This window comes from Pseudopodoces humilis, chromosome 2 (genome assembly GCF_049639895.1).
Source record: "Pseudopodoces humilis isolate 2021_Gansu_Grassland_sample_001 chromosome 2, ASM4963989v1, whole genome shotgun sequence".
Classification (NCBI taxonomy): Eukaryota; Metazoa; Chordata; class Aves; order Passeriformes; family Paridae; genus Pseudopodoces; species Pseudopodoces humilis.
Genome location: NC_142201.1, coordinates 30,218,392 through 30,239,712, shown reverse-complemented (window position 1 = coordinate 30,239,712; position 21,321 = coordinate 30,218,392). Strand labels below are relative to the sequence as shown.

The 21,321-nt window shown below is 42.2% G+C and overlaps 1 protein-coding gene across 1 annotated transcript in view; it reads right to left on the bottom strand.

The window, feature by feature from the left end:
* Positions 1 to 21,321, bottom strand: part of AFF3 (ALF transcription elongation factor 3) — a 314,118-nt gene that overhangs the window by 57,416 nt on the left and 235,381 nt on the right. Inside the window, exon 9 of the mRNA XM_088051265.1 lies at positions 13,644 to 13,684. Coding sequence (XP_087907391.1) covers positions 13,644 to 13,684 — 41 coding nt within the window. The remainder of the gene's footprint in view (positions 1 to 13,643; positions 13,685 to 21,321) is intronic.

The window sequence follows — 21,321 nt, the reverse complement described above, 5'->3', positions numbered from 1 at the left end:
TCAGCAGTGATCTACAACCAGACACCAGGCTGTATTGACCACATCCAGGAAACTAGGCTCCATCTGTGCAGTGAAGTAAGCAGGAAAAAGGATGGATCTGTGAGAAGCATTGCCACCTCTCGGGATCACCAAGCTGGAGATGTCAGTCTTAAAGTCTGTCATTATCCTGGCCAAAGCTTCTGCCATGTTGTGCTTGCAGCCAGCGACCATGTGAAATAAAGATCCTTAGGAAGAAAGGATGAGGCTGAACACTTAGTTTTTCTTTAAGGGAAGGATCCAACTTTATGTCACATAGGCACGGATGCATAGCTGTTTGGCCAAAAAAGTAAAAAGGTGAAAAGGTGCGTATTAATTGCCTGTAGGCTCAGCAGCAAATGCCAGATTCTTAGATCCATCATTTTCTGCTGGTGAATTATTCCAAAAGTTATTCATAGTCCTTGCTTAGTAATTATGCAAGAAATATTTTCATAAATGTTACATCAATAATTTAAAAGCTGCAAGAGCATGTGATTTTCAGAGTGACCTCTGACTTGAGTTTGATGGCCAGGAGAGAATAAGAACAGAAGAATAATAATATACATGATAACTATATGACATGAGAAGGAAATTTTAAACTCTGCATCACTGAAGAGTTTGCTCTGATGAGTGGACTTCTCTGGACTGAATCATAACAGCATCAGTCCTCGTACCACTGGCAAGGACTGAAGAATACTGTACTTGATTGCCTTACTCAATGCTTTGTGTTGACTTGAACATTTGTGAGGAGCTTGGTTGAAACATGTCTTCTCCTTCAGCTTTTCCTGATGAGAAACTAACTGGATGTAGTTCCATCTTACGTCAAGCTTATAATGTAAAGCTGTTTACCTTCCTCATAGAATGTGTCTGTTTGAAAACTCGAAGTGCTGATTCATCGGTTCAGGTCTTGATTGTGACCTTGATTTGATGACTGTGCTGTCGACCGTGAATCAGCGTGTTGTGGTTCTGCTAATATGGTCATGTGTTTTACATTTGTTTGCTTATTTTTAGTATACAGGGCTGGCTTATTCATTTCAATTGTAACATGAGTCATGTCAACTGAAGATGTGTGTAATTTAAATAACAGAATTCCCATGCATGTGACCCTGCAACCAAATAAATAAGTCTAACCCTGACAAGATCATATCAACATTAAAGCAAAGATACTAAAATATGGCTCAGTAAGAAATTATACAAAGAAAATCTCAGGGTTGCACTCTTGCCTTTAACAAGCTTTTCACCAGCCGCAAGACAAACTTAAGGCAATCACTTCTTAACTAAGCAAACCCTTGTCATGTCTTAGCTTTGGACACATGTTGGTAATTTTAGAATCATTGTGGCTGTGTGAATTGGGTGTCACTTCTGAAAAAAAAGAAGTGTAACTTTTGAGAGTAATTATTCTTTTCAGCACAAGTGCAGAAAATGTATTTGAGCAGCCCAAACATTCACAGAAGCTAAGCCTTGACTCAATCAAACTGCAGCCTATGATAATCTGAAAACAATATCAGAAAATCTATTCTTTCAGGTATGGTATAGCCTTAATAAAAAGTAGTGAAGAATTTCTTAACAGAGGCTCCAGATTTTGTCCTTCCACATTTTATGTTCCTTCCAGGATGTCCCTTTTTATACTGGCCAGAATACCCAGATGTTGCACCTCTTTTTCATCCTTGCAGGTGTTGATTAATGAGAGGAGTGACTGGCAGGTCCATACAGTTACAGAATTTGCAGTTGCCACTTCTTCCAGCTGATCTCCCAGTTCAGCAGATGAACACTGGTGCATGATATCACTGTGCAGCTTGACTCCAAAGCAGACAAGGAGTGCATTGTGACACTGGAGCATGTCTTCTCTATTTGGGGCAGTGGGAATTAATTTGCCATACGTTCCCTCATTTAATCAGAGAGTGTTTTCATAGTTTGGTGTAATATATTTGAAAGGCTGGTGTGGTAAATGACTGACATGCAAACAATTCAAACCAGATCCGCAATTTACTGCTTCTCAATAGTTATACCAGATTTTGGTCATAAAAATAACCCTAATAATTTCAGTAGGGCAACTGTCGTAATTCCCAGTCTAACCAAACTGTGAGACCTTACAAAGGCAGAGAACAGCAACACATAGTAGACAGTGACAGAAATTTGTCATTGCTCTTGTTAAATGGCTAAGGCTGCATTTTGACCAAACAGAAGAAAATAATACAATCCATTTCTTAGAAAATAATGTGGTGCTGGCTCAGATTAGCTAACGACATCAAATGCTGAGGCACTCATCTGCTTCAACAGTGCCCTTTGTCTGCACACATTAAAGATATGCATGGGGATAATTCAAGGCTCCAGGAGGGGGCAGATGTACTTGCTAAACAAGGGAAAAACTCCTGGATTATCAGGTGTCAACCTGCTGCATTTCATCAAAAATAAATCCCTTAAAATAATGTAGGAAATATATATATATATATATATATAAAATACTCATAAAACATCAGCAATCTGAAGTGAAAATTTGGTTGCACCTGACAAGGACATAATACGCTAATACAGAAAATGGTGTAAAAAGAGAAGTTGAAACAGGTACATCTGAACCGGTTCCTCTCTATCAATTAGAGAGTGATAATCTCAAAGGAGTGTTTAGGTTTTGCTGTCTTCTCAGACTGTTCTCTGGGTTTGCACAAAATGACTTTGCAGTTGCTGTTTTCCTTTTCAGCTTCAACAGAGAGAGGTGCAGTGCTGTGAGTCCCTCTAGCAGGAGGAGAAGAAGGAAAGCTGAGGGTGATCTGATAGCAGGAGAAGCCCAAATTAGGTTCTTCTCAGAGCTCCACTTTTCAACATCATTATTTCAAAAATGTAGGCTACAGCTTTCATGTTGGAATACCAGCACACTTATTTTTCTGTACACTGTTGCTCTTCCCACAAGTCCTGTGGGAGGTATTTGGACTAGGGGTATTTACACCAAAAAGTTTCAAACTGGAAAAATGAGTGTACTTCTTATGAGGTTCAGCAGATTGGAATCTGCCAGGCTTTTATAAAACTGTTTATTTTCTGAGTCTTAGCTCTTCCACCACGTTTTTTTCTGATCTTTTTTTTTTTTTTTTTTTAATTGCACGCAGGACAAGCTCTATCTTATTAAGTGAAAACAAAAGAGTGAGAAGTTGGAAATTGCCAGGAAGCCTGGGAAAGACCGATATTCAGCTGAGATTTCATTCCATGTTTTCCTGTTGACCTCACAGGCTCTCAACACAAGAGCTCTGAGTACATTAAAGAAAGGCCACAGTCTCATTTGGTCCTGTGAACATTGGCAATATGTTATGGGGACAATATACAAGCTTGAAAGGGAAAAACCGCAGCAATGTCCCCATGCCCTGGAGGTTTTGTCTGGTGCAATGCTGTTTAACCAGAGCACTGTGAGGTTTTAAATGGCCATATGAGATTTATAGTAGGTCATGACCAGATCTCTTTTCAGGGCAAAGTTTGAAAAGTCCATTTGTCTGAAAATTTAAAAAAAGAGTCTGGTAATTCTCCAAGGTTTTTCTCCTTCCTTCAGGCAACTATTTTTGCCTGGCCAGAGTTCCTAAACCCTTCCCAAGAGCCCTTTTAATGTGGGAATTATTGTCCTAGTGTTTGCTATCAAAGAAATAATACTGAAGATACAAATATTTACAAACCCACTCTAACTCCACATGGTCAGTATCAAGCTTATGAAGTTTTAGAAAAAGGGACATCATGACCATAAAAGAGGCGGCTTCAGAAAATCAGTATTTGAAAGCATTATTAACAGGGAGGAGTGATGGTTACTGTGGGGAGTTGAATGCCAAGGCTCAAGGTGCAGACAGAGCCCCCCATGTCCAGCCGATGGTGTGGCCACCCCAAGGGCAGCCCTGGCTGGGTGGGTGGCAGTGCTGGCCCCGCTGCTGGGCTGTGCCACACCCTGCCTGGGCCAAAGGAGGATGCTGGTGTCCGTGGGGCTGCACAAGGCCAAGCAGGGTTGGCCCTCTCGACAGCTGATTCTCCATTGTCCCCCTTCAATGATGGGGTCCACATCAGCCTTTCAGCAGTGGGTGATGCTTGAGTAGTACCCTCCACTGGGCTTCACACATGACACTGCAAGCCAGAGGGGCTTGGCTCCTGCTGCCTGGCCCTGAGACTGGGGCAGATGGGGGAGACTGGTAGGAGATGGGGCCAGGGGAGGCTCCAGGCACTCCAGTGGGGTCAGAGTGGTTTTGAGGAATGGGGAAAGGGCAGCCTGGGAAAGAAACACAGCAAGGGTCCATGGTGGGCAGACAGAGAAGCTCTGGGACAAGGTCTCCTCAGGAATCAGCCAAAATCATGGAGATCTGTCGCCATGTAGGGGAAGATGCATGTGACAGAGGCTGCATATCTGGATTTTCTCTTTTCCCTCTGAAGGCAATGTAGGAAGGAAGAAAATGAAGATGGGAGTGGCAAGCAAAGTCCCTTAGGGCTGTTGGAAACCTAGGTCTAGCTGCCCCCTAACCAGCTCTTCCCTGTCAGCAGGCATCACCTTCCTGGGCATGAAACTATACAAGCCTCCCTAGGTATGCAGGACACCAGGGCCATGGCAGATCCTCAAAAAAACATATTAAAGTGTCTTAAAGGATCACTGCAAAGCAGTAAAATTACTTGGCAGGTCTCTATGACTTTTCAAGGTGGGATTTTCATCTGTTAAATCAGAATCATGGGATAATGGGATTCTTTAACCCCGCTCCCCTGTTGTTTTTTTTTTTGTGGGTTTTTTTTTTTAATTTCTTTGGTATGTTTTTTTAAAATTTTTATTTTATTTGACAAACTGTTCATTTAGAGCAGTTATGCTCGATTGTGCCAGTAAGTAATAAGTGAGAATTACTTGTGAATTATTTGGCTGCTAAATTTCCACAGAGAAGGGCTTATTCTCTTCTGCGTGAATGTATGGGTGACAGGCAGTGCCTAAGCATGAAAAGGAGTTCTACACCTGAGTCAAGAATGAAAAAACCCTTTAAAATCTTGATAGCAATCTAATACAGAAGATACACTCCTATGCAAAGTAAATTTTGTTAGATATAAAATACCAATTTTTAAACTAAACAACTTTTTTTTTTTGGCTAAAATGATGGAAGATTGCGGACCATATTAAAGATAGCATGTGTCATGTTTAAATCATACCCTGTGGAAAAATACCTAATTCAATTTTAGTAATTTCTATTTATTTCTGCATTTCAAAATGATAAAATTTTTAGGTTATAAAAATGTAATGTCTGACCTTAGACTTTTTTACACACAGTTTCAATCCAGGCCTAATTTTACTTCTAAGATAAAAACAAATTAGAGCAAACAGTCATCATATGATATGGCCCCTCTGACTGCAAAAAGGGCAGCTTACTATAAATACAGTCCTTGAGAAAAGGAAGGTCTTCCATTTGGAGAAGGAATTTGAAATTTCATGCCATTCCAGTTTGGAACAAAGCCCTCCAATTTTAAATTTACCCATGAAACAGAACCTCAAAAGAAAGCAATAATAATGAAAAATAAAGCAGAAAGTGTTTGGTCTGATAATTTGTAAAGAAAATGTCACCAGACAGACTCCCTGGGAATGTTGAGTGAGCAAAAAAAACCCAAAACAAACAAAACAAAAATTTTGTAACTTTAGAAAATGAGACATTTGAGATTTTTTGATCTCAGTTTACATCAAAAAAGCTTCAATGGTTCCAGAGCCCAAATACTTTCCCTGCTCATCAGGTTGCCAGTGAGGGTGTTGGGGGAGCTAGTAGTGCCCTACTGGACTGCTGCTGTACCTTCTCACCGGCACATGTGAAATAGCTGTGGTAAAAAGCTGTTTCACCATAACAGCTTTGTTTAATTTCACAAATGCTCCAGTTTTTCTTTGGGAAAAAGAAGAAGGCTGTTTGAAGACTGCACATTTCCTTTCACTGAAATGCAAGAAACCTAGAACAGAATGAACCATTCCTCAACAGTAAAATAAATCCAATACTTTTCCAAGAGAGAGGAAAGGATAAAAAGTTTCTTGCAACTTACATCAAAATTGAGACAGTCGTGAAAAAAGGAGGAGACATCTGGATGGGAGTGCATGGAGGAGCAAAGTATCTCAGATCACAACAGTGTGACTCCTTGCAGGGAGCATTTCAGTCCTGATTCAGCCACAGCTAATCCTCATGGAGAAATCACAGGGTACCTCATTCTTTGTACTAACACATCCTATTTTTCTGCCTGCAAAGAAACTGGACACAGTTCTGCATCTCTGTAGTATCCTCTTCAGCCCCCAGAGAACAAAGGGCCAGCCAAAGCACAGGCTTTGTGTTGTCCCCACTGGGGCCTCATGAAGACACTGTTCTTGAGGAACCCCTTGCCCATCCTGGGCACAAGCATGTCTTTTTCATGGGACTGGCCTCCTGCAGAACCTGACTGTTCTCCCCTGAGCAAGCCAGTCTCCCCTTCCCTTTCTGCCTCCACTGCTGCCAGGGTCAGAGCAAGAGCAAGAGCAAGAGCAAGGAGGAAATGCTCTTGAATCTAGAATTAAAAGATACAGAGGACAGAAGGCAGATAGCCTTACCAGTGACAAAGGCAAACCCAGAAACTCAGAGCTGAGATTTCTAAACCATCTTTGCAGGAAGGCAGGAAAAACCGACTGGAGCAAGCATGCCATCATCCATGGAGCTGATGCCAGAAAGCCCTGTTGTGCCTGGCTGATTACCGAGCGATTAAAGCTTGAAGGGGGGATCTCCTTCCATCTGCTGCATGGACTGCTGCCTCACTCAGAGGGAACTGAGATTCCTCCTTTGCAGTGCTGCACCTGCTCGGGAGACTCCCCAAGCTACAGCTAGGATGCAATTCACAAGCACACAAGGGTCAAAAGCCCCAAACTTGTGTCATGTAACTGGACCAGGCTGAGGTGCTGCTGCTTGCTATGAATTTTCACCTTTTCTTAAAATAAAGTGGTAATGAAAGTGGTGATTTGTGTGAACAGAGCGGCTGCTGGTTTCCTGCTTTTGGTGCTGTGTAAAGCTGAGCTCTTTCATCAGACTGCCAGGAAATAGATACAAATGTATTTATAACATTTCACTTTTTGCAGCATAGCACTAAAAATAGCACAACACATTACTCCTAGTATAGGGCTCTCTCTTCTCTTATCCCACTGCTGAAGTAAGAAAGGCATAATGTTATCAGCTGTCCTCCTACCTCTTTGAAGAAAGCAGGTTTTAGCTACCAGAATTACTGTAAGAGTTAAAATCCCTTGTTTTACAACAGGTTCATTGTCTATGTGGACTTTTATCGCCCAGATGTTCAAATCTCATTGAAATATCGTAAGTAGTATCAATAATAAGGAAAACAGAATTCATTAACAAACTTGCTGTCTATAACTGTGCACTCATGATATATGTAAGTGGTGTTCAGTGACAAAACATTAGGTCAGTACTCCTTTGATCCACATTTCTGAAGAGGGACAGGTTAGACAAGGTTATGCCTCCAAGGGTCATAAAAATGTAGAAGTTTCCCAATTGCAAACTAATTTTTCGAAGAAAATTACGTGAGCAATTTAACTGGATGGGCATATATGCCTTCCAGGTTTTATATTGTTAATGTTTGTTTCCTCCTGCATTTTTGTTGTTCTCCTACTCTCCTCTCACACTTTTTATTTTCTGCCTCAGATACACACATTAAAAAAAACACTCTCACGCTTCTTGTCCTATTTGATTTATTCCGAAGAAATTAAATTACATTTTTATAAGCCTGTGTTACCACAAATGATAGCTGAAGATTTGCTGAAAAAATTAATTCCTGATCTGTTGCCGTGAAGCGTCCTCGCTAGCACTGTACTGACTATGTCTTTCAAAACCAGATGGAAGCAGTCCAACAGTATGATTAACTTCTTAGTCCCCGCAATTTCCTATTGCTCTACTTGCCCTAGATTTCAGGATTGACCTCCTGCTTCACTGCAAAATGCACAGTTGCTCAGTTTGATAAATCACATGAATACTTTTTTGATCACAGTTATCTACTATTTACTACATACCCAGTGAGGTTAATCATATGCTGAGGCACTTCATATGCTGCACACATATACACTCTTCTTCCCAATAGCACTTTGCATATTCTTCATGCTGCCAGCCAGCAATGGGACCTGTTTTCCCCTTACTAATATATGAAAGACCACAGACCTACACCTTGCATTTTTACCTTCCACATTCACACTGTTTCTTAAAAGACCAAGGAAGTCAAAGAAAATATGTGAGAAATTACTAGTCAGATCTTTCTTCTAGCAGACAGCTATGTTTCAAAATGCAGATGTTTCTGGGAACTAGAACTGATTGGCTTTCCCCAAATATCTTTGGGGAGCAAATGCACAAGGTTGCCCATAGGAAGGTGGGAAATGTTTGGCTGTCACAATAACAAAACACTATCGCTTCCTTGAAGAAAAGAATATATCTTAACTCTTTATCTTTCTAACTTTAAACATCAAAGGAATTCCAGTATTTAGTAGGGCTCAAAGCTGTTACAGTTCCCTGGGACAGCTCTGCTCCACCTTCTCACACAACAATGCACCCACATCACACCTTTATTGCTACGGTAGAACAATTCTAAATAAACACCAGCAATCGTCAAGGTATGAGAAAACATCCAGCAGCAAAAAGGTGAGTGTTACAGGTCTTGCTCACAAACTAAATAGAGGGAGTACAAGTTTTACAGAGATACCTATTCCTTTTCACTCCAGGCTCCTCTTCCAAAGCCCCTTTTCACTAATTCACAACATTCTCCAATAGTGGAAAATACCATCCTATATACAATATGTATCATTACTCTTCCACCTTCATGTCCTCTAACTAGTAGGACTGAGAAACTCCAGACCATTCCAAGGAGCAGCTGCCCTTTGCTACCCTATATTTGGGCAGGGGCCAAGGAGGGTGCCAAGTGTGAGACACCAGCATTTCCAAACAGCCAGGCTTTCATGTAAGACATAAATGATAAATCCATATATTCCCTCTCAGAAGTATTCTTTTTTTTCTCTCAAGGATAATCCAGAAAGTTTAAGTGATGTGCTAATGCTGAGAGCTACATGTCTGCCTCTGTGGCAGTGAGCCCTGTGCTCGTACGCTTTACTCCAGCCAACCCTTTTGGCTCCTGTGGAGCCTGTGATCTCAGTTCCATCACTCTCTGCCGGGTCCCAGATCAGCTGTCCCAAGCCAAGGCTTCCCCTCGGCTGTCACTGATTGTACAATGCTGCCACATGAAGCTTTTCTGGCCAGCCAGCCAGCTGAGTCACTCACTGATAAGCTGATCATGTAGCTTCTCATGTGGAGAACTCCCATGGTGTGAAGGGTGATGTTATCAAGAATATCGGTCCAACACAAACTTTAAGTACATGAGTGACATGAAGCACATGAGTGATTTTGCTAGCTGTCACTGGACTTTACTTGCTTTAGGGTATCACAAGTTTAACTGCTTTACATAATCACAGCTCAAGCAGATACCTGAGAACAAGAAAACTTCGTCTCTATTCACAAAAAGTTTTAAGGCTGCTTGGATAGCTGCCTTGCCTGCCTTAAGTAATCTATTAAAAAATCTAAATTGCTTCTTATTATTGCTTTCATATTTTACAGACAGTGCCTCCCCAGGCCTCCTAACACAAACAGTGTATCTTGATGTGGCTTTGTCTGAAGAAGAGCTGTGCTACACATCCCGCTGGACTAATCATCAATTCTGTGTCTGCTTACAATATCAGGGCAAGGGACTGGGTTGTCCAAGGTCAACCTTTTTGATTTTTCTTGCACCTGAGCGCTAAATGCATGCATGCAGCCATGAGAGGCAGTGCAGCAGCAGCAGCTCTGTTTCCAAATGTCTCTCCACACAGATGTGAGACTCCAGTTTGCTTGCTCTCAGTTGACCAAACTCCTCATTTCTTTCTTTGGGAAGTGGGAAAATTCATTTGCCCTTCAGCATCCTGCGTGCTACTGGCCAGTCCCATTAGGGTAAACCAGCTCATGTCTGGTACAGCCCGCATTTTGATGTCTTGACCGTGATCAGACACGGACAGACGAGTGCAAAGCATCCCTCCTGACCAGACTGAAGGTCAAGACAGGCTGTGTAGCTCACCAGCCACCATGAATGGGACTTGTCTCCACTGCCAAATGGATGCCAGTGCTGAGATGCCTACTCTGTCAACAGCAAGAGGTGGTAAATCTAAAAGGTTTATCACAGCCCATGCTTCACAGTTCAGGTCTGGACGACACATTTGTATCACCCAGGTGCTGAGAGTAAGCTATTGAGTTGGGCTCTTTACAGGGCTTATCAGCTGGGAATGGCAGGCCTGCCAGCACAGCCATATGGCTACTGAGATGACTGGGTTCAGTTCTGCCTGTACCTCACATGCTGGCACTGAGGTCTGTATGGGCAGAGCTGGTGGGTTTTGCCTGCCTCCTCGAGTACACAGAATGGAGTGCAGATCATGGCTGTGAAGTCAGCACATCTCCCAAGTACCACCCAAGCACTCAGCAAAGGACCTGTCTTTCCCTTGTTACAACCAGAGAGGAAATTCAGCAGTGGTACAACACTTTCTCCAAGTGTTCCAAACTCTTCAGCAGACCCACTTGCCTTGCAGTCCAGTACAGGGAATTAAAAGTAGCCAGGGGAATAAAAGTGCCCTAGGACCACTATAAATCTTTATTTCATGGAAAATCTTATCTTGCACATGAATATGAGCTGTGAGTAAATTTAATGTGCGGAGTAAGTACTGTACAGTCTCCCTCATGGTGGGTTTTTCAGCCTAAAAAGAACAAAAGAATAATAATGAGTGTTGTGTTTGGGTAGGATTGCAAACAGCTGTAATTTACAGCTGGACATTCTCCATTGCAAATGTATCCAGCAAGCAAGTGCTTCTGGGTTAGTGGAACAGACTGCAAAAAAAAATTAGCTTTTAACTTCAGCCTTAAGGTCAGAGTTCTGGAACCACGGGAGTCAATAATAAAATCTATTTAGCTCAGTGGGATTAAGCAAGTTTAAGACCTGGCTTAACCACACTGCTAACTGTTAAATAACAACAGAACACACTGAATATTTTAGTTACATGCATTTTTCTTCACTTGAAAGCTATTCAGGCAGTGGATATGGGAGTCAGACAATTGAAAATATGCCAGCACTATACCATTAAGGTATATGAGTTAAGTTCTTGCTCTTCTCTGTCCCAGAAAGTGAGTAATCTATATAGTTTGAGCACTCTACTGAAGAGCACAATAAAATTAAAACCAAGCTGTGATGAATAAACACCGAGGGCTTTTCATGAGAGAATGAAAAGCTAATGGGGCCAGTGCATCTTTGCTGACAAAATAGTCAGTGCATGTGCAGAGCAACCTGTCTTCTGGAAGCAGGAAAGCTGTTTCAGTCAAGCTTCTGGGTCACTAATCTTTGTGTTTGCGCATAAATCTGCTGGGGGTTACTGTGTCATTCTGAAAACAAGACCGAGTGTGATACACTACAGAAGTAAATGGCTAGGTTTAAAAACTCTCTCTTTTTTGTTTAGTTTTATTTTTTCCTCATCTTTTAGCTTAGATAACTGTTATGTCTTTAATAGAACCTGAAAGCAAGAACTGCAACAGGAACTTCTGGAGAATATTTTAAAAAAAGGGCAAAATTACTGAAAGCTTTATAGTAAGCTGCCACCTCTCTTGCTGCTGGGAAGTGCTGGTGTGTGACTGGGAGCTGAGTTGCTACTGGGACACAACTAATGAGCAGCGCTATCACAGGCATCCTCACTCCAGCCAAGAAGAGACAGAAACTGCTGTCATAGTGTGGGATTTTGGCTCCCTGCCCTCCCATTTGCCTCACTGCAGTGAGGCCATGGGTGGCAGGGAGGCAAATCTCCAGGGTGCACCCCCAGCCTTCCCAGCACCCCCTCCAGAAGTGGGGGAAGGAGGGTACCCTGGCAGATAAATTTTTGCAGAGCAGGTTGGAAACTGTAGTCCCTGAGCCTGCTTTTAGGGGCAGACAGGCAAATATTTGAACATAAATCCAAAACTGAGGTGTGATGGTTACTAATACTGATACTTCTGCTCTGTGGATGAAGACAGCCTGCACCCAGCAAGCTCACCACCTTGGACGAGGCAGGAAACATTTATTCATCACCACCACTATTCTTTCCAAGGGAGAAAGAAATCAAACTGCAGGGATTGGGGCTTGTTAATTACCTCCAGGGCCACTCCTGCAGGAATGTTCCACATTCAGCCCAGGGGGAGGATGCTGTGAAAAAAATCCCCATGTTTCTTTTGGTAACAGTATTGTCCCCACCAAGCGCAAAATCTGCTTTGCCTTGGGGGGTGAGCTTGCACACCTCCAGGGAGAGGGGCATAATGCTGACTCCAACTCCACTTTCTTTTTGCATTCATTCCAGTTACAGCAAATACATCTGAGCCCTATAACTGTGCCAGCAATTTCACCCACATCCCATACATTTCACTCAGGATTTTTTTTTTCCTTAAAGCAGGGCAAAAAATTCTAAACAAAACGGTGTTTGTAAACTTGGGGAGGGAAGGTCAATAATTTTGGCGGTCTTACCCTCCAAGCAGAGAGAAATGTTATTCATCCATGCACAACATATAATTCAGCCTAAGTGACAGGCTCTGCTCTGGAGAAATCCTGGCCTGAGCTGGCTTCCAGAGTCAATTACCGCTTATTCCCAGGGAGGCGGGGGGCTGGGGGCCAGACGGAGCAGAGGGGGCTGCCAACAAGACATGGGGAAATTTACTCTGTGTCAGCCTGCATGACACAGTACCTCATTTGTGGAAAAATGTAAATCTGCTAGTTCTTTTTCACAGGCACTAAAATGTACAGTGTCTCCTCCCCCTTCTCTACCCTCTTTCCCAAAACTGGAAAAGAAATCAGGACTGTCTTAGAAAGCTACCTTATATTTCAATCAATCCTCTTTCATAAAAGTCATTTAAGGTAAATACCTGTGCAGATCTACAGCCCAACTATAACATTTACTATGGCCCAAATCCTGAATTCCTCACTCAGGCAAGTTTCCCATTGAAGTTAATAGACTTTTTTGCTTGAAAAAGAGCTGAGTAAAACCTGAACGCTAAGGATTTGGTCCCCTGCTTATCTGCCTGGAGCACTGCTGCAGTTCCAGAAGAAGTGAAAAATTAATTAAATTCCTCCAAAATACCAATCTCTTAAAACTTAAGGGGTAAAAAAGGGCATTGTTTTTGTGCATAAAACATACAGAGAATCTCATCAAAGGAAGAGTAATTCCCAGAGAAAGGATTTGGAAAAAGTCAAAAGAGAACATCTCGGAATAAATGAAGTACTTATTGCTGAGAAATGAGCTCAGATATATCTCAGTAAACTCTAAAGCTCAGAATTTACTGCATCATTCATGCCTTCTCCAGTAAGTTTCTTATCTCTCGTTTGGTATCACAACAAGGGATTCTGCATACTCTGTATGAAATACAACAAGACTGTGATTTTTGCAGTAATAAACTCTACACATGCATGACAAATCCAAGCATGCAAAATGTTTAACATCCCAGTTCACAGATACTTTGGGGACAAAATCCGATTATGAGTTATATGCCACAATAAACAGGGCTCAACGTTTCATAAAGCAATTTATAGTTCATAAAAATGACAAAATGTACCTGTCAGATAGAACGCGGAGAGCAGATCTCTGTGCTGCCTGCTGGAAGAAAGGGCAGAGATGTTTATTTTATATTCTGACTTGAAAATTACGAGCACAATCAACACTTTAAAAAATGCGTTACACACATTTTTGTCACATGTCCAAAATGTTAAAGTACAAGCAAAGTAGCAGAGAGTCTATAGTCAAATGGACATTCCAGCCTAGTAAATGTAAGAACACTTTGTTTAAAATGCCAAAACCCGGAAGATTGTCAAAGCACCACACGGTATTTGAGGTCTGAACTACTCTATTTAGACAATTTTTTTCTCTAGGTCCCTGAAAACTTGCCAGGGCTTGGTTTTTCTGCTTTCCCCTCTCCCTGCTTCTGTACTCCCACTCCTTCTCCTTTACCATTAGTCTCCTCCCATTCTTCCACAGAAACAAACATCACATATTTGGTTCCTTTGCGATGAATTATAAATTTTTCAAAGCTTGCCAGAGCTGCTGCAGACTTTTCATGAACACTGCCATGTTAATCTGCTGGCAACATTTGCCTAGACAGTACAGGATTGACCTTTCGCTGGTTTGCTCTTCAGTTTTTGCCTAGCATAATTTTTTGGATAGGGTGGGGAAACATGGTTCTTGTTCTTGTGTTAACCACCAGGTCTGGGAATAGAAATTGTAGCCTCTCAAGTTTAACAGGACTCCCAAGCCTACCCCTGAGCTAGTTTGCCACTTTATTATTATTTTTCCCCCTCCTTCAATCACTTCAAGTGGTGTTATTCAGGGCTTTGGCACAGTAACCAGCTTCTAAGCAAAGATGAAATCCGTAATTTCAATTCCATAAGTCTTAAAGACTCCATTCCACTTGGACAAGCCCAGAGCGTCCTATCCCCAGCAGCACCTGTCCAGGCTGTGCCTCACATGGCACAGAAGGCACACAGAGCTCAGCAGTACAGAGAGTCAAGGGGCAGGGAAAGAAAAGTTTATTTGCAGTTTGAGTTATAACTCATTGCAGTTACCAGTAAGTATGTCTTGAAACTGCTCTTCCTTATCAACCTGCTGGGGCCTGCATCCCTATTTCCTAACAAGTTGGACGACTTACAGGTAACCTGCTCAGCACCAGAGAGTATGGACGTGACCATTCTGGCTCGGCAAAAATGCTGCTGACAAATTGCAAAGAAAAACTCGAGGAAACCTGATTTGTGGCTGCATTTACATTGTATTTCACAGAAAGATGTAAAAAGATCCCCTGAATGGATCCCTGAAGATCTGACAGGAGTGGGAAGTGTTTCCACTTGATTCTGGAAGCAGGATTTCTGCTCGTTGGACTTTCTAGAATAACTTGTGCCTGCCTGCTGGGTTTCTGGGGATATGTAGCTTGATGTGCATCATCCACCAGATTGTCAGAAGACAGAGTGGCACGGCTCACAGAAGGGTTTTTCCTTAGTGATGACTTTCTGCAGTGGGCAGAGAACCTGTGGGAAGGGCTTGGAAGGTCCAAGCAGCTCAGTGGGAGTTTTCCTATGGCACGAACACATTGTTTTCAGTGGTAGGAAAATGTGGCAAGTCTGGTATTTTTCACTGTTTCCAGTAGGTCATACTATTTCCATGCTCTTTGGATACAAAATTATCTATGCCACTGGCTACACGCTTTAAAGTGTGTAGCCACTCTCCAGTCCTGTGGGCTGGCATAATTTTTCCTTCTCCTCTGCAAGGGGTTTGTTAGCACAACGTCATCTCATACATTTTTCAAGTTCAAGCTCAGAGGAGACCCAAACCTTAGGTTTAAGAATGACTTCTGGCTTAAATTCTTTTTTAACACCCAGGGCCAACACAACAACTCTGCTCCCATGCCTAATCACTCCACTAGCAGGAGGCTATGACCATTTTGAGTTTCAAGCTACCCAGCTTTGATGCTGAGCCTGCACTATGTTGCATCTTTGCCTGCAAAACTCAGTAGCTTCTCTCACTGTCTGAGCCATTTTCCATGGCCAAGTTGTGTAGACACCATTCAGGTCACCTCCTCTTTTCCTCCCCACAACAGCCAGGGCCAGTCTTTCCATCTCACGCAGCCACTACGTGGCAGTGCAGTTCGAGACACTTCTCATGTTTCCCACTCTTGGCTCAGGCCACCACAGGTGCTCACGTGGTTGTGCAATACAACAGGTTAGAAAATGGATCCTATCGAAAAATAACAATTTTCCTTCATTTTTTGTTCATTTTTTTAAGATTTTTTTTTCCCTCTCCTGATTTCCCCTCTGTTATTTGTGACCTATATCCCTTTTCTGCTGCTTCCCCCAGGAGATGGTGTCACATCACAAGTACAGGGTGAGAATCAGAACGGCACTGGGGGGTAGTGGAAACCTTTGCTGCTGACATAAGGTCATGGCCACCAGCAAGGTCACTTCCACCTGACATTGCTCCCACTCCTTTCTGGAGCTGCAGAACACTCCTGGAGAAAGGTACATGGTAGCTGTGGTAGCCAGAAGGAATTGAAGGAGACAGGTTGCTCTGCAGCCACATGCCTCATGGATATTGAAGAGACCACAAAAAAGCAAACGTGAACTTCAATGATGCTAAAAGCCTCTAATATGGGATGTGGGGTTCATATCACTGTTGCATTTCCCTAAAATCCCTAATTTTGAGAGGAAGACATGCTGGATAATTTCTCTTCCAGGCTTGAGGAAAGCTGCCCTCAGGAGGGAAGAGGAGAGGTCCCTTGTCTTGACCCACTTGGTGCACTAACTGAGCCATGAGACACTGTGTAGGACTGCAGCTTCAAGTGCCAGTCTTCAGTTTCCATCTTGATGCATTCAGTTGATGAAAGCTTTGAAAAGGTGATCCCTTCTGGACAAGAAAGTGGGTTCAGATGACAGGCACTGACACAGAAAGAAAGGTACAAGTGTGTTTCAGTGAGATAATTCTACTTTTTCAATTACTCTCTCATTTTGAGTCCTTTAATAAACATCCTTCACTGAGGTGCAATGCAGATTGCATGGGGCACCTCAGTCTTTGCCTAGTGGTCACACATTGTCTAAATGAGACTATTGACTTCTTTCTTGCACGGGCTGGAAATACAGCTGTGTTGGATTGCCTATTTGTGCGACCCCCTGAGCTGGTAATGGCCCCATTTCCAAACGATGGGGGAATAAGATCCAGTCACAAGTTTATTCTTCCTCCCTGGAGAAACAGATCTATTGCCTGCAATGAAAGGCAGTTAGCAACTATCCAGCAATTTTAATTCTAGTCTATATTGCTTCCCTCTCCTGGAGAAAGTGAGCTGTTGTAATTAAAGGTAGTTAGCAGTTCCCTAGCAAGTATAAATACCTGCAGCCACTAATTACAGTCTGCTCTCCTGTTCCACTCCTTGCCACAGGACTGGGCTGCTAAATTTAGGGGGGAGTATCTACCCTCACTTCATGCTAATAGTTTGTGATCCCATTCAAACTAATTCAGGAATCCCCATGAAAGGTTATGACCCATAGTTTGAGGAACTCACAGCTATAGAAACAGTTTTTTTGTGATTTATTATGTTTCTAATATGCTGGTATTATCTATCTAACAATGTAAGCAAAGGGGTGGTACTTAGTATCATATAATGCCTGCATGACTATTTTTTTAATAGCTACATTTTGATTGTGCTATTTAATTTGCATTTTATTTTACATCGTTAACAACTTTACTGAGGCCAACTCATCATCCATCAAGAAAACTGAGAATATGTTCTACAGTCTTTATTATTCCTGGATATAAGTTACTATGCTGGTTATAGAAATTTGGGATAAGAAATAATTTTGATATTGCTGACAGAATTTAAATATCTCCAAGACTTAGCACTAAAAAGTGCTTTATGGAAAGCTTAATATTCTCTTGATAAGTGGTAGAATGTGTTCACTAGCAAAGAACATAATCCTGAATTTTCAGTCCTTGGAATCAGTGGGGTTACTAAATGGAGGTTCTCTTCAATATGAACACAGGTATTGGAGGCCAACTCACCACACAGTAACTTGAATGCTGAGTAGGAAACAGGGAAGGAAAAAAACCAGTCACTGGTGTCTCAGGTACTTGAGCTAGAGAAACCAGCCACAGTAAATGAGTATGAATTATGCTGTTTCACTACATCAAGAGTTGCAAATCACAGGACAGTGGCTGGTTAGACTTCTTTGATCCCCAGCTGGGTTGGTTCAGATAGATTTAGGGCAGAGTTTCATTGATCTGCCTTAGTCTATTAATCATTTACACAAGATTCTAGCTGTACCCCAAGACTACTGGGACAAAACAAGTTTTCAGCCAGCAGTAATCATGGTCGGGTTCCCAATCTCCAGAGATTCCATCTCCTTTTTCCATCCTTTATTGCAATGAGCCAGAGCTTGGGAACATATTCAGGTTTCAGTGTGTGTTAAATGAGCTACCAAAATTAGCTTGAAGTGTGACAAGTTGCAATCTGTTGTTGAAGGGAAATCAGAGAGGAAATTAAATACTTTTATTGTAATTGGGACTGAGCAGTGAGCTAGCTCATTGTAATTGGGACTGAGCAGTGAGCAGAACGGGTTGAATACAGCTATTGAGATGGAGATACAGGAGTGTTAAGAGTGCTCCCCAGAAATCCCTCCTTTTTTTAATTTGTTGCAAAAGGATTGCTTCATCAGCTGCTGGGCTCACAGGCATTTTTGGATAAGAAACAAATGAAAACTACTGAAGTACGTTCTGCTGGGCTTGGAAGACTGTCTTGGAGGCACTGTGGGTTGACTGTAGATGCATTTTCCTATACCTCACCCACAGCAACCTTTGGCAAATAAAAGCCAATAAATTGGCTGTTGGCAGATGCAGGCATTTTGCTTTCCATCTTGCCTGTCCTGTGGATTAACTGCTGTTTTCGGGAGAGTGCTCAGTTACAGCGATTGTATGGAATTACACAAGCTACACCAGAGATCTCCCTGAGATGGCACAGGTGTACATGTGGTGAGAATTTGAACAATTTCTTTGGTGATAGTGGAGCAATACATGCTGCTTGTGCACAAGTAAATTGCACAGCTTCCAGAGCATCTTGTTTGTCTTCCTTGGGTGGTAGGTGCTGCCCTGGAACTGTGCAGTGAACCATTTATGCTCTAAGTCAGCAGCTCTCATATTAGCAACCACCCAGAGTGCTGGATGTCACCCTGTATTGGACTGCAGTTAATGAGCTGTAGACACACTTTTTCCAAGCCAGGGTTAAGGAAAGATGTCATTATTATATACTGCCATTTGGGAACCACACCAGCAAAAACACTTTTGTATCTGTCTTCTTTCACATTTCACTCTTCACATGTCTTCCATGTTGATTCTGTTTGAATTTCTGAAGGTTTTGTTTGTTTTTAGCTTAAATGCAGTTTATTCTTAAGCTAGTGAAGCCAGGAAGAAATTTCTGTGAAGAGCACAACCTGATTGCATGCTGCAATTTGGGTGAAGGGACTCCACAAAGTGGGGGTTTTTTCTGCTTTAAACCTGGGTGCTGTCGTGGACCCAGAGCAAAACTTACGGTGAACCCACCTCAGTCTAACCACATGCACGGTTTTCCACCTTCCATGTTGAGTTTATAAATACCTTCTTGTGCTGGAGGTTAGACCTGTGCCTGTGAGAAGAGCTGCCCTGCAGCCTCCCAACTCCTCTCCCTGCACGGGTGTTTATAGACTGTGATCAAACCAGCCAGCCCGCAGCCCGGCTCTAGACAGGCTCAGTTCATCATGCAGATCTCTCACTCCAAGGCGTATGTTGAGCCTTTTTCTGCCATGTCTTGAAACCCTCTCCACTTTTCAGTGCTCTCCTTCAAGAGTGTAGAGCTGCTCATCAGGGCTGAAAACAGAGGTAATGGAAACCTCTCGCACCCCCAGACTTGCCCTGTTTAAATGCCCGTGAGCATCTTGTGGCCACAAGAAGTTGCCCGAGGAGATCAGGCAATTTATCGTAAGTGATTCCTAACATGCCTTCTCTCACTGCATTATTTTGTCCTCCTCACTGTTCCTAGGGGTTTTGTTTGAGGATTGCTTTCCAGTGTGGATTTCTGAGGGATTTAAAATCACTTGTAAACTGCAGCTTGAGTGTTTCTCTGTAAATTTGCAATATAAATGTATGAATGTGATTTTCACTGTCTGGTTCATATTTATTTAAGATTTACAGACTGTAAGACTTAAAAGGGTCTCCCTTTCTTCCCATTTTGGAGTTGGTTATCATCAGAGCCACATCTTTAAAGAAACTGTAAAACTCCTTCTGGATTTCATGATTTCTCTGAGGCCTTTCAACACCTCAGTATTAATTTTTCACCCTGGAGTTTTATTATTATATTCTTAGCATGCATTGTTCTTTCTCCTCTGCTTTGCCCATTAATCCTTATTAATCTTCAGGGGCAACACAGTCTAGTGACTTGAACATGGCACCTGGGAGTGAAAGACCCAAGCGATAATCCTGACTTTGCAGCTGACTTGCTGTGTGGCTTCAAACAAGCCACATCTCAGTCACAGTCTCCCTGTCAGTTCTATAGAGATAATAATTCTTGCTTAGCTCTACCTAAATACCTCTCAGGGGCATTGTATTAAGTAGTTAATACTTGTAAAGTGATTTGGATCTCCAAATTGCTGTATAATCAGCATGGGTATTAGCCATACAGAGAATTTTATAGATCTGTAAATGCTGAGTCTTCTGTCCTGCATCTGCTCAGATTTTTCCTGCAGTCTGGCCCCAAAAACCATGCAAGGTTTCAACACAGATGAGCTAACTTTAATCTTTTTCAGTGGAGATGAGCAGAAGAAAAATCCTTGTTATTTTACATCAATAAAATGGTTATTTTCCAATGCCACTGCTAAGAAGGTTTCAGTCGTTGCAAAGAAAGCAGCAGTCACCTTGGAAAACCTCCTCTGTCCCCACAGAAGTAGTCTCCTTATCCAGGAAAAAGTAACTTGGTTGAAGTGCTACTTGCACTTAGGCCAGTGCAGACAAGAATTGTCAGTGTTGTGCCACAGGCTTTAAAAGATTTATTGGGAAGTCTGAAAGCTCAGAAATCAGATTTTTTTTCAACAAGTCTATAGATGTGAAAATAGGGGAAAGACAAGCCTAAATTCCCCAAATAGTGGTAACACCTCCCAGGGATGTGCTACGTCAATCAACTGTGATGCATTTTCTACTACCCAAGTATCTGCTTGGATTGTGCAAGGAAATAAAAAAGAAGACACAGGTAACATCCTAGGCTGATTGAAACCAGTGGTTAAACTCTCACTTACTTCAGTGGAGACAGTTTTCATCCTAGGTGCAGGAGAAATTGTAGCAATGGTTCCTCAGTCTCTTTTTCTTAAATGGTAGTTTTGATGGATTGTCTTCTGAATCTTTTTACTTATTTCTCATCATGTTCTAATATAGCTTCTATTCCCTTTATTATGTCCTTCTCCCCCTTATTTATTTTCTTCATTAATTTTTGTCCCTTAATCCCTTTCCCCTTTTTTGCTCATTTTGTTTTCTGACATGCTCTCAGCTGTCTCCCTCTATTTTTGTCGTCTTCCACCTCTGTGTACATCTCCTCAGTACTGCTCCTCATGCTGACATCACCCCTGCCCAAGCTCAAAGGCCATGGGGAGAGAAATGAGCTTGACCTTCTGCCTTGCAGGGAGCAACAGGCAGCTCCTAGAGGGGCTGTGAGACTGCGTCGTGTGCATACCTGTGAGTGT